Source organism: Talpa occidentalis, unplaced genomic scaffold (genome assembly GCF_014898055.3).
Source record: "Talpa occidentalis isolate TD23 unplaced genomic scaffold, MPIMG_talOcc4v2.1 talOcc4.15, whole genome shotgun sequence".
NCBI lineage: Eukaryota > Metazoa > Chordata > Mammalia > Eulipotyphla > Talpidae > Talpa > Talpa occidentalis.
In genome coordinates this window covers 79,327,051-79,341,469 of record NW_023601543.1, presented here as the reverse complement: position 1 = coordinate 79,341,469, position 14,419 = coordinate 79,327,051, and the positions used below count along the sequence as shown (strand labels likewise).

The 14,419-nt window shown below is 43.3% G+C and overlaps 1 protein-coding gene across 5 annotated transcripts in view; it reads right to left on the bottom strand.

Moving 5' to 3' along the window:
- The window catches only part of SH3KBP1 (SH3 domain containing kinase binding protein 1), a 316,536-nt gene that overhangs the window by 64,702 nt on the left and 237,415 nt on the right, over positions 1-14,419 (bottom strand). For all 5 annotated transcript variants that reach the window (XM_037512632.2, XM_037512636.2, XM_054695818.1 and 2 more), the window contains one exon: positions 13,756-13,850. In XM_037512632.2, coding sequence (XP_037368529.1) covers positions 13,756-13,850 — 95 coding nt within the window. The remainder of the gene's footprint in view (positions 1-13,755; positions 13,851-14,419) is intronic.

The window sequence follows — 14,419 nt, the reverse complement described above, 5'->3', positions numbered from 1 at the left end:
TGAAAATGCCACTCCAATGGGTCTGGGGCAGGTCTGAGGTAGCATTTCTAGTTTTGGAGCTACATTTTTGCTCTTCCATATGTGTCTATGTCCACTCACCTTCCACAAAACCACCGGTGCCAGTACTCCCTGTCACCCTCCTCTGTCCTCTCCTCCCTCCCCCTCCCTCTCTTCCCTCTGGTAACCATGCAATTCTTTCACTAGGTCCAAGATTTATTCCTGCTGTATTTCACCTGTGTATCGTTTTTTGTTTTTTATATTTCACAGATGAGTAAAACCAACCAGTATCTTTCACTTATTTCACTTAACATAATCCCCTCAAGGTTCATCCTTTTTTTTACTAAAAATCCATTTTGTACTAAAAGCCACAGATTTCATCTTTTATAACAGCTGTGTAGTATTCCAATGAGTATATATTCCATAATTTTTTTTTTATCCATTTGCCTATTGAAGAGCACTTAGGTCAGTTTGATGACTTGGCAGCTGTGCACAGTGCCTTTCTAACAGGTTCCCAGGTGATGCCAAGCTCCTGGTCCATGGGACATACTTTGAATAGTACCAAATACCTAGCACAGTGCACGGAAAATATCAATTCTGAATAAATGTCATCTGAAGGATCTGATAAATGGCCCAATCTTCCCCCAGGTTATTAGGTTATTTCTTTCAATTTTAAAACATCAGAAGTGAGGTCAAGTTGAACAAAGAAGACACAGGTGTAGATGAGCTACACAAAGAAAGCTCCATCTATATGATCAGGCTTACATGTCAGTCTGTACCAAATGTATAATTTATTCATAATTGTGGTAACAACTTAAGTACTCCCAAAAATCTAGGCTGCATTTTCTCATATAAGTGTCCTAAGTGAGTACAGACAGGAATGTATGGCTTAAAAATGTACATATCAAACCAAAAGAAGAAAATGGGTTAACCAACAGGTCCAAATGAAAAACTGGAGCATACTGCTCAGTCAGTTCTCCTAGTGGTCAGATGTCCCCACACTCCCTAGTACCTATTTCCCAGAAATTATGCACCATGGCTATTTTTCACAACCTTCTCTGATGACTGAGATATGATTCAAGGAGAGAGTGAGTGCTGCACAATTTTAGTGTGGCTGTTAAGTGAGCTTCAGAGTGCCCCAGGGGGCCTCACACCCTCAGCATCCCGCCAGCAGTACGGAAAACGCTGTTTAATATTTACTAATGAACGCCTTCTGCACAGAGCTTCAGGGGAGCTGTTGCGAGAAAGCTCCATGGAAGCTGGAGCCCAGGAGCACTCAGCTCTGACTCTGCTTGTTAACACCTCCCCAAGAGATGCAATTATTCTGCATGGCTGGCATTTCTGCTCAGAATTTCCAACATCCCCGTAAGTCAGTTACTAAAGCAGGCTCATCAACATCACAGTTTATGAAGTAACAGGGGGAAAAAAAGAGAACTATGGTCTATCTCAGTGTCAGAGAAATGTCTGGCATACCAGAGTTAATGAGGGAAGCCAAGAAACCAGTCCCAGGGACAAGCCCACTAAAGAAAAGGTCACATTCCAATTGGTAACACCCTAGGATGATCAAGGCTTGGGCAGCTACTCACTCATTCAGTGTAGTGATACTGGGACCAGTCTCTGTGATACTGGGAGTCTAGACTTCAAAGAGTTTATTTACCTAATTGTAAAAAAAAAAAAAAACTTGGCTTTTTGCTGGGTAATGATGTACAGATTTTGCTAAACTGACTTCTGATTTTATTTCCATTTTATATAACAGATAAGAAAAAAATGGATGAATAACACACAAAAAAGCAGTAATCAAGCCTCCTTTAGGTCATACCATTATTTATTCAAACATGAATTGATGCCTGAAAACTATTCAGAAATGCCCCTATGTGGCTTATATAATCTTTTACAAGCTTTTACTATACCTTTCATATTCCTGCTTCTTCATATATCTAGTAATTGTGATTGTATGTTCTCAACAACTGTGCATGCTACATTGTTGAGTGACTGGATTTTGTTGTCTTCCTTGCAAGAATGTTAAGTTTTATTAAAGTTGGCAAGTTACTTGCAGGTCAGCTTGATCTGTCAAGGCTTGGATTTAGGTTTTGTTAGGGTGGGTCTAGGTTAGCACTATTCCTATGGTTGCTTTTTCCTGGTTCTCAATTGGAAGCCAGGGATGTCCAGAAAGGCTTTTCTAATCTACTAAGTCAGAACTCCAACATCGTCCCATCATTGGTGACCCCTGAGATATTCACTCAGCTCACAGCCCACCCACCCCTCATGTTTTTTTTTTTTTCCTGCTAGGTCTCATGGAGTCCAGTCTTATTGATGTACAGCTTATTATTTGCCCAAAGACTCAAGAGAGCCCTACACAGATGTCTAGAGCTCTTCTTTGTGCAACATGCTTCTCTGTAGTCCCCTGCCATGAAAATTCCAGCTACCTTGGCAGTCCTGAAATATGATTTTCATTTCCTCTATCCAGTAAGTCTTCTGCTCTTTAAGGAACTCTGCCCTGTGCTACAGTTTAAAAAGCGTCCCAGGCAAAAAGTCAGGGTGGATATGGAACTCACCGTGTGCTTCCTTTTTCTCAAAGACAATATCCCTGCGCCAAGTTTTTGTCCAGTTCTTAAAATAACCCTACCTTGTATATTGTGTCTAGCTTTAGAGTTGTCTATGGCAGGAGGGAAAGTTCATTACCCTTTACTCCATTTTGGCCACAAAGAGAAGTTATATACACACTTAAAAAGATTGTTTCTTTAATTAGAGTGAGTTTATTTCATTCTAGATATAATAAAACTTGGTGTTCTATCTTTAAAAGTCTGAACTATTTCAAGGCCTAATTCCCCAAAGAAGTCCTACAGAAAGAATTTCTGAAATGAAGATACATACAAGAGTTTTTAATTACCCTGGAGTTTCCTTTGCTAGTCATATGCACCTTTCCCTAACAAGGCAGGTAAAGTATTCCCTATGGAAAAATAGTCACCATGAAACATCTTTATAAGGAAAAGTTAAATGCATTCAGTAAGTTAGTGCCATGCAATGTTGTTCAGATAATGGCACACATATACAATCATACTTTGAAACTGCTAAAGGCTAAATGTTTGTGGAAGTCATCAGCTGAGAGGGAGGTTCTGACCATGTAAGGTCCTTCCCATTCACCCTGGAGAGCTAAGAGCTCACTACACTATACTCCTGAAACCAACTCATAGCACATGGGTTAGGAAATGCTACAGAAGTAACCCAAGAATCCAGATGTCACTAAGAAATGAAGAAAAGCTGAACCCAAATCTCAGTCCCCTGAAAGAGAACAGAGCTTCCACAGGCATTGCAAAAGGCAGGCAGGTATCAAGAAGGCCCAAGGGGATTTTAATAGGGGACAATGCAGAGCAGAAGTCCCAAAGCCTCTGCACTCACAGCCTGTATTTCCTCTTAAGAAAAGGATGCTTCAATCTGGAGCCTCTTCAGAGAATAGCACCCAACAGCAATGCTGTGTGGCCAACCCCATGGGCCCCATTTATGTCCGGCATCTTGTGCTATTGTGTGTGTGGGACATGGCCTGAGAGTTTCTACATAACAGATGGACCAGAACTACTCCCTGATTTCATCTGCAGCTTATATAACCTTAAGTCTCAGGAAATGGTTATACTTTTGGCCTTTTTTTCTAATGGAAAATACAGACTGTCTACTCCTATAAATGAACTTCAAAACTCAGTAACCACGTGAAAAGGAGATGCTTGCAGAGAGGGCTTTTTCCTGTTTATTTGTAATCCCATTTTAAGCCTGACAAGAGATGGGAACCACAATAGGCTACCTAAACAAATGCAAACCATGAAGGTGGCATTTTTACTTTTTTTTTTTTTGGTCCATTTAAACAGAATCAAGTATGCGAAGTTATGTCACATTATGTTTTCATAGAAACTTTCCATCTTCTACTTCTTAGGTTGTTTACACTGACGTAACCACTTAATGCTGAATTTTAAAAACTATTTCTAATGTCATCTGCAACTCATCCAAAGCACATTGCTAAAGGCACCCCTTAGCACTCTACCGCTCAAGGACATACATCCTGTAGCTTAGCCTTTCTTTCCATTTATGTTTCGAGAACTGTATTGATTCAGTATCCAAATACATGACTTCCTTCAACTGAAAGGATAGTAGATATATTAAAAAAAAAAAAAACTGACAAAGACACTGGCATTTAGAAAGCATCTTTCATAATGTCTTAAGAGATTTTCCTAGCCCCTGCACCAGCTCTAAAATACAAAGAAAGCTGTAAGGATGAGGGTTGGGGAGTATCTTCATTTTACAGATAAGCACTGGGAAGGAACAAGGGGTAAAGGACAAAACTGTGATCCTTAAGAAAGTCAAGAACCTCCAGGACAGCTACAGCAGTTCTTGGTAAATTTCTGAGTTCCCGCCTTCTATCTCCATTCTTCATCAGACAAATCTACACTTTTAAGTTTTTCTATTAGGATAACTTATTCCTTTGCATAAACATTTGTTTGGGGTCTTTTTCTCCATACTCAGCATATTTAGCTTTTAGGACTGTACAGTGAGTAAAAACTCCAATTCGCAAATCAAACCCAGGCTCTAGGGCTGCTCAGCTGAGTGCAGGCCTGACTGGTGGCTTGTTTCTACAACAGCTCATCACCCTGGGGCACAGGGCCATGGCAGAGTGGGGGCCAGGGAAAGGCTCGGATATGGGGGAGTCTTGGTCTTATAATACAAAGGCTATTCCCAGGAAGACCAAAAATAAAATGAAAGTCCTTGAAATTCACTCAATTACTTATCAGCCATTTACTAAACACCGGCCTTCAGACAGCCTTGTAAGAAGATCAACAGACCAACCAATACTATTCTCTTAACATCTTTGCAGAGCAAAAATGTTTAATTTTGCCAAGGTCCAATTTAGCAGGTTTTTTTCTTTCATGGATTGTGCTTTTGGTGTTAGGTTTAACAACTCTTATCTCCTATGTTGTTATATATAACTTCTATGCTTTACATGTTGCCCAATGAGCCATTCTGAGTTACCCTTTGCATGTTTTAGGTTTAGGTTAGGGTTCATTTTCTTTCTTTTTTTGCCTATGAATGTCCAATTGTGCCAACACCATTTACTGAAAAGATTTTTTTCTTGTATCTTCTTTGTGCTTTTGTGAAAATTAATTGGCTGTATTTTTATGGGTCTATTTGTGGGCATTCTATTCCAGGGGCCAGCAAACCACTGCCCATGGGCCAAATCTGGCCTACTACTATTTCTGTACAGCCCACGAGAATAGTTTTTATATTTTAAAAATCAAAAGCTTACTATTTCAAGAAATGAGAAAATTATACAAAATTCAAATTTAAGTGTCCATAAATAAAGTTTTATTGGAACTTAGCCACACCCATTCACTTACATGTGTGACTGCTTTAGCAAAGTTTTGACAGAGACTCTAAGGCCCATGAAGCCTAAAATATTTATTCTCTGGTCTTTTGCAGAAAAAGTTTGCCATGCCCTGGTGTAGGATATGAGGATCCTTAAGTATATTCATAGAGAACCTCAGGGACTCTCCGAATGCCACTTTAAAAAAAGTACTGTAAGAAGCTTTAAATAGAACCTCTGAAAGCCTTGAGGAAGAAGGAAAAGGAATGCATTTAATAGCTGACTACTCTTTCTAGCTAGGACTAAAATATAAAAGCCTTAAGTAAAACTATACTTAAAAGAATGAATTTTACTGCACTAATATTTATTTTAATGACATTTTTCTTAAATATCTCCATGAGTCATAAACTAAGGAAAAACATTTGTAATGTGAAAACATTTGTAATGTGAAAGATGACAGGCTAATGTCATGAATATTTTATAAAACTCAATTGGAAAATGACACATAAAATTGTCAACTTGAGTAATCATTTTTTAAATGCAAACACTTATCAGATTAGCAGAGATTAAAAAGAACAATAATATCTAGGGATGACAAGGATAGGGAAACAGTCTTACACACCTGTGGGGAAGCGAAGCTGGCACAATCTTCCAGAACATCACTTAAATGTCTTCTAAAGGCACTGAGGCAGCATTACAGTTAGCAACTTCTCATCAGGAAATAGTAACAACCCCACCACTCAACATCTACCTTTAGTGTGGTCTTCTATGTGCTTTACCTACTATGCCTCATTTCATCTTTATACCACGAGGAGGTAGTTCCTATTATCAGCTCCATTTCACAGATGTGGACACAGACACAGAGACAGAGCAGCCTGTCCACACTTGCACAGTAGTAGAAAGTGACAGAAGTAATGACGCGCCCATGAATTTACAAAGAAGGTGATGACTACATGCAACATGGTCTAAAATAGGATCTAAAACTGGAAACAAGCAAAATATGACAGAGAATGGTAGTACTCCATACATTAGTATACATAGCTAAGGAACGATTTTATAGGGCTGCCAAAATTAGAGAAAAAGAGATGAAATAGCATATATATGACTATTTTTATTTTGAACTATAACAGTGTGTGTGTATATTAAAAAATCTGGAAGATTATAGCTCAAATATTAAAAGAAGCATCTGAAGGTGTTAAGGTCACAGGTGATTTTGACTTTTCTTTGTATTTATGTTTTGTTTTCTTTTTTTCTTCTTCAAGAGTATTATTCACAAAATTTTAAAGTATTATTTAAAAGTGCATCCCACCTCATTTTTCATCTCATGAAAGTGTATTTTAATAACACATAAATACAAATGTAAAGAGCAATTGTATACAACTATAATAAATTTACTTTCATCCTAAGGAGGGTCAAAATAAATGATAAAGGGGATTTTCAGGAAAAGTACTGACCTTAATTTCAGGACAGTTCAATATACCATGAAAGAACTTCCTGTCACTGGGCATTTGTCATTTCTTCTTCCAAAAATAACTTATAATTGCAGTAACTATAATTTACCTTTTACCTTTCTGAAGCATTCTCAACCACAGCAGCTTAGTTTATCCTCACAACAGCCTCTCAGAGTAACACAAATACAAAGGTTGGACATAAAAAAAAGGAGAGGTTCTCTAATGCCTTAAGATACCTGCTGATTTTCCTGTGTGTGTCAGGAAAGAAGTCTCCCCAGAAGATGTGGCCAGGATGACTGACGTCCCGCCACTAAGGCACAGCACTCTGGAGAGAGATGACATTAGGCTGAACAAATACAAGATGCCTTTTAACAGTTATATGCCATTTGTGGTGGCACGTAGAGGTGAAAATTTGCATCCATTACAAATCATCTGTCTATCAAAAATGCAATTGGGATCACCAAATTTTGGGGTGGCACTGTTTTGACTGTCTACTGGTAAAGGAAAGACAGTTTCTCCGACTCCAAGTCCTATGTTTGGCCTCCTCACCTAATTGATAACTGTGCCTCTGTGACGTAAACAAGCCCAGTGAAGTGGCGTCTTGATCAAATGCACGTACGGCGCCAGGATTCCTCTCAGCCGTCCCACTGTCCTTGTTACTTTAAAGAGGAAGACAAAACAGCAGCAAACTATATTCCTTGGGATTTCTAATGCTCTGAAGAAGAGATATGTTATGACTTGTCGTGAGAAAGGACATACGTAGTCTAACAAGAGAGGCCATACAGCAAGAAATACACCCTACGACATCAATGACTCACTGCTGAACACTGACATTTTCCAAATGTGTGTAAACCCAGATGATCCCAGACCTATGCTTAACTTCTTCATTCACTCATAAAACATGTCCTTTTAATGGGCCTGTCAGCATGTCATCATTTCCAGGGTGACACCTGATAATTTACTCCTCACCCTTGAAACCACATTTAATCCTAGCATTTTAGCTCCGCTAAAAGCTTCAGCAGTTCAGAGAGAAGGGTCCAGGCCAGAAATCTACTTAGCTGATCGCCTTTCTTATACCAAGCCGAGGACCTTTCTGGAGAGCCCTAGAGCTACTTCTCTTTGAGGAAACATCCTTTCTTCCTATGCGGCAGAAAGACAGGAAGTCTGAAGACAGTTTTCTAGTGAATAAATGTTTCCGTTAATGAATTAACGGGAGGGAGGTGGGAAGGGAAAATAAATAGCAGAACAAACAAAAGAACATATAATCATAGAGTGACTTAGGAAGAAGCCAGGACTCCCGCCCTCCCAGATCCTCCCCCTCCCCCACCCGCAGGCCTCTCTCTCTGTCAGAGTCAACAGAAAACTAAGTGGCTGGAGGAGAAGAGAGCAAGGCAAACCACAGTGGGCATGGGAAGAAAGAGGAAGAAAGATGTGGAAGAGGAGGGCTCCGGGCACAAAGGGAAACCCCAGTAGCCCCGAGCTGAACTCATTTCCTCTGCACTGAATACATCATTTCATTTGGGGAGAGGCGACAGGAGGACGGCAGAGGCATAGGTGATGCTGCCCCGAGGAGATGAGACGCATGGACACCAAAGTGCAAGCGCCAGAAACAAATGGTTGGGGTGACGTCGAAGTAATGACGGTTTCCTGATAAAATCATAATGTCTTCTACTTGGAAAGAAAACCCCACCGCGCTTGTCCTAGATATTCAGCAACAGGGGGTGACTCTGGAGCAGACAAGAGACACCTCTGGCGGGGCGGGCCCTGAGCCCCACCGTCTACAAGCCTCCCGCTGCCCCACAGGAAACATAGGCGGGACCACCCTGCCCAGATCTCAAGGTCAGGCCAGGAGATGCCTCTGCCCTGCCTCTGTCATGACTTGCTGGGCGTCCCTTGGGAAAGTCACTTCTGGGCTTTGGGCCTCTGTTCCTCCTTTGGCATCTGAACAGAACACCCCTAGTCCCCCCTCACCCCCAGGGCTGCTGTGAGGATGAGCTCGAGGGAGACTAGTGAGTAAAAGGAGTGCAATGAGGAGTCCCAGGCTCTTGCTGCCAGCAGCCCAGAAGGGTTCTGGGAAGCTGGGGTCCTGCAGATAGATGGAGCTGTTATTCTCTCATCAAGTTCAGTGCTCCTCCACCGCCTGGAAAGGCAGGGAGGAATCATGGTGAGGTGGAGAGGAAAGAAGCTGGCTTAGTTAGTATTCAGCCCTCGCTGCAGGGCTAGCTCCAAATATCTGGGATCTCTGCTCTGATACCTCCCTAGGAAAAGGTGAAATGCCCAGTTTGCGTTTATGTTTTTTTTTATAAGGGGTTCCATTTTCTCTAATCCTCCAGGTCCCCTCTTACTCCAGGGTGCACCTGCTGGTGTCCCTCTCTGAACATCAACAGTTTACGCTGTCTCCTTCTCCTTCTCTCCATCTCTACTGGAGCACAATCTCTGATAACATTGTCTTTTTCAGTGTTTACCCTGATGTTGTCAAATAGGCTTATAACCGCGCAGAAATAGGCATTGTGTCCGCAGTGATAAGGTCGAAGACACAGCTACTCAGGGAAGACTCTTTATAGGAAATACCTAGAGATTGTTTTTTATAGGGGGTCATGCGGGAAAACATTCCGCCCAGGGCTGGTGGGGCTGCGGGGAAAGGACCATTGCTCTGAGGCCAGGAGGCTGTCAGTCAAGGCCAAGAGCATCGTCCCTCTTGGCAGCTGGGCCTGGGCAAGGAGCAGCCAGAGCTTCTCTGGTTAGAAAGCAGACCCAGAGGCCTTCGAATATGCTCTGAGCACAAATCGGGACGGCGGGAGCACAGAGGAGGGCGCCATAATGAAAGCTAAGTGCAGGTGTGCTCCGCAGAAGTGGAAATGTTCCCAAACCCACAAGAATTTCTTTATAAATAAACTAAAAAACAGCCTTGCAGATTGCCACATTTCATCCTAGTTTCCAGGGACACATACAAATAATTGAGGTCTTTGCACATTACTTCAGGAACCGTGGAGGGCTTACAGGCATCCACTAAAGTGTCTGACTCATTGTCCAGAAAGCTTCATGAACTGATTGACAACCTACGGTTAAAAATGAGGGTAACCCCACCCTGTGACCCCCACCACAGCACCGAAAAACGGGGCGAAAGGAAACCACCTTAACTGACTAGAAAAGGAAAAAACTGCCAGAACCTTTAGAGCAAAAGCAATTCAATTTAGCAATTCAGGTCTTTCATCTCCACTCATGCATGCAATAAAGAAGCACGTCCAAATGCAAATCAAACAAATCACAGTGAAATTATTCACTTTACAAGATCGATAGCACACAATCGTCTAGTGAACTGGGCAATCCCTGCACTCAGAACAAGAAGTAAGAATTTTCTGTAATGTCAGCAAGTTCGACAGATTCAGACTCCATTCTTCTCACTTTCAGCAGGCGAAATATTTATGGTATGCCTTCTTTCCAAATTCTTGCTAAAATCTTCTCCATTGTGAATTCTTACCTATTTTAGGTAGATTTTTCACCATTTTATACCTATTTCATATCAAGACATTCCAGGCCCAGCACACCGGGCACCCACAAGAGCTCTTCCATGCTCATTTCCAAGGTGAAAGAGCAATCAAAGGTGAAGTGACAACTCCCAGCATACCCCGCAAGAGGCACTTTATACACAGCATCTTAGTAACCCTCACAACAGCCTCTGTGGTCAGCCTCACAGCAGAGGAAGCCGAGGCTTGGGGGTGCATGACATGCTACAGACACACGGCTAGGAGGGCTAGAGCTGGGCTTCAAGCTCTGGCTCCACTGAGCTGCTAGCCTACATGGCACTCATCATTTAACAAGGTGCTTCAACAAACTGGAAAGCTAGGTCAAGGTTGGTAGACATTTTGCAGTAATAAAAGTTAAAATCTGCAGAAGTACAGGTTAGCAAGAAACCTGATTTCACAGAGCATATAAAATAATAAAAACAGAATGAGAGTGTATAAGGGACTTGTTTTAAGCAACAGGCTCAAAAAGCCCCCAAGCACATGACGCCGAGCAGCCTGCGTGCACACAGCGGCATGCTCCTGGTGGAGAAAGCAGCAACATGGGTAGGTAGGCAGCGGGCAGCCTGGGCATCAGGACCAGGTCTGGGCCAAGGCAGAGAGGACGCTTGAGCAGGATGGGGAAGTCCTGGAAGCGTTTGTGAAGAACAGCAATGGGGATCAAGGCTACAAAGCCATGCTGAGGCCCGACTACCTGGGCAAATGAATACCAGAAAAATAGAGCAGGGTCTCACAAAGAGAGAAAATTCTGTCACCTATGACTTCCGTTGGCATAGAGGGGCTCCAGGAGCCAGTACTGTCACAGGATGATAAAGAGAAGAAGCTGGGGTGCCTGGGGGACACATCCCTCCTCCCTTTGCCACCCCAAGGCTCTCCTCCAGAGCTGCATGGTGGAAGATCCAGAAGGAGGGACAAAGCAGGGAGGGGGACTGGCTCTCTGCTCACCAGCCCAGCCTGGGAGGTGTGGACGCCAGCCTGGGCCTGGCCCTCCCGTGGGTGGGAAGAAGCAGGGACTCAGGAAGGCAGACCCCTCAGGTGGGGGTGTTGGTGGGCTCGGGGTTGGCAGAGGACAACCAGGGGGAGCAAGGATGAAAGTGACAGGACACACGAGGCACGAGGAGCAGCATGCGTATTCAAGTCAGGTCAGCGGACCAAGTGTCCAGGCAGGACAAGCGCCCGCATCGCAAATGTAATATTATTTGTAAGCTGCCTCATTATTTGCAAATGGCCATGAAAGCAGGGCTCTCGGCACAAGCCTCAGGTCACTCTCGAAAGCAGCCTTCCTCCTCTGCCTGCTGCTCGCTCCCTGTGGTCTGGATGGGGGCCGAAGAGACCCTTCCTCGCTGAGTCCTTTAGGCAACTCCGCTTAAGCTGGCAGGTAGACACGCAATGGTCAAGACGAACGTGCTCTCGCTGTAGGTATTCACATGACAAAGAGGGAACCAGATGCATTCAGAGACGAGGTCGTCCGTGGTGCTTTTCTCTTTTCCCCAAACCTTGTTAAATACTATTGGCACATCTGGTTTTCAATGAAAAAGTGGCTGACCCCTCCAAACACAAAGAGAAAAGACAGCCCACCCCATGGCAAAGAACGGCAGCGACTGAATTCCCTGGTGGCCTGTTCTTCACCAGATACTTGCTCGAACCCCCGCCCTGTACCGTTCACACCCCGCCCACTGACTGTGGTTCCATTTCTGTAGTTTTCTTACCTGATGTTGACTGTGGTGTAATATTTTGAAAGAGACCGCAGGCACTTAACTTTTATTACAGTAATTGCTACAGTTGTTGCATTTTATTATTTGTTACTACTATTAATCTCTTACTGTGCCTAATTTATAAATTAAATTTTATCATAGGCCTGTACATCTAGGAAAAACAGAGTCTATGAGGTTCAGTACTAGCTGCAGTTTTAGGCATCCACTGGGGGGCTTGGAACACATCCCCATGGAGAAAACCTAATATTTGTGCTAATTATCAGCATATTTGTATTATGCTACACCCCATTTAACCACTTCCCAATTCTGAGTGCTGGGTGAAGGGTCTAATTAAAACCAGGGAAAGCACCACGCACAGCAGGCGGCGCCCGCAGCCGGGGGAAAGGGTGGAGGGGCAGAGAAGCAGACTGCGGCCTCCCTGGCAGAACAAGGGCAGCCTTGTCCCGTTTTCCTCTTGTCTCACCTGCCACCTGCGGAAGTACACTGAAGTCAGTTCAGGGAGAACATTTCACAGGTAAAAAAAGGATGGACGAGTTCTTGGGACCTAAGCAAAGTAGGGAACAGTTTGCTATTCCAGAACGGCGCCTGCAGCATTGCCCAGCGTACCTCGTCCACACAGAGCGGGCTAACGCTCCCGAAAATAATCTGACCTTTGGCAAGCTACTTAACCTCTGGCTAACTTCACTGATGGGCATCTTTGGTTCAGGTTCTTACAACACACAACCTTCATGGAAATTTCCTAAAGGTAACCACCCTTGATTATAAAGGTTATAAAAGTAAATCCTACCTATCACTTTATAGACAAACTTGGGGTTGGGGACAGGGGGCACAGTCCGCACCATGGTCCCCTCCCTCCCAGTAATGGCTAGAGGCAATCCTTTTCCTTGCACCCTCCACCCTACCAACACATCCCAGCCCTGCTGAGCAGAGACACCCAGGGGAGCCCTAGTCGGGCTTGTGATAGGGAATTAGAGGTTCCTGCCACTCACCTGGATACAAGGATAAATCCACCCTACACATCTTAAAGACGGTTCACTGCATTTGACCATCACGAAACTCTACTTCAGAGAAAAGGCCTCTATTCCTGAATCACTTCAACAATGCATCTCTCAACCACCTACTTGGTGAGGGCTATTACACAAAAGCACAAGCAGTAACGCTCCAGATCCTGTTAAGCTGTGTCACTTCACACAGATTTTATAGCTCTCTGTATATTTACAGGACTCTGCCTGTAATGATAATAAAATCGCCCAACCTTAGCCCAAACAAGACAGGCAAAATTCTCTCAGGCTCGCTACCTGTCTTTGATCTGAGCAGCAAACATTCTTCAAGCGCTTTCTGCTGAGCCATGAGCAGTCTTTTCAAAGCCCTTCCTTACGTCACTCCTCACAGGGAGCTTTTGTGCCAACGCTGCTGTGGAAAGGGGTAGTCCGACTAAGCAGGCCACCTTCTGGGTTAGCTCTTCTGGGACAGATGTCTTCTGCAGGACCATGCAAATCTGCAGCTAGCTCCAAGGCAAACAGAATCTATTCAGTTTTCAAGTTCATTATTCATCTGGACACAGTGAACTTAGCCTGATCTAGAGGAAAGACGTAAGCGTCTTCATCAGGAATTGAGAGCCATGAGAAGCAAGTGCTTCAGGGGCTGAAACAAAAGGTTGTCTCCAGTCAACACCCCAGATCGAGTCACAGCTTAGAAGGCAGGCAGAAACCTTTGTTTACCTTATTGATGAGAGTGACTATATCCCCTTCTTTGATTGTCAATTCATCGTCATTCTGTGCCTCGTATGGAAATATTACTTTGCAGTAATCCTTGGCTGTAAGGAAAGAAAAAAACAACCTTTAAGACACTTGATCTAGGAGAAGATGTTAACTTCTGAGGAAAGCACACTTACTAGGACACTACTACTGTATAAAGAAAGGGTCAGCCTCAGAAAACTACCTCAGATGGCTCATTTTTGGCTCATGCATATTATGATTATCATCTCTCCCCCCCACACACAGATTACATGACATCATAAAGTGCCCTTGAATGCTCTGTGTCTCTCAGGCAGAAAAGCAAAAAGATTTCCTTGATCTCAGGATGATGCTGGGTTGTTGGAAAAGTCATGACATATTTTTTGCACAGAAAACAGAAAAAATACATCATGACTTTTCCGACAACCCAATAGAAGTGTCTGTTTTATTTTCTTTATTTTTATAGGTCATTTCATGTACACTTCAGGTAGATGCATAAGCAGACATAATCCACAAAGATCAAAAAGTTTAAAGTCTGCCCTTGTTGGCTTCTCCTACGTATCACTAGATCTGAAACTGGGTATCTGCGTTAGTCGTAAGGCCGACATGGTAGCCAAAACAACGAAAGAGATGCCGCAGAGCTACATTT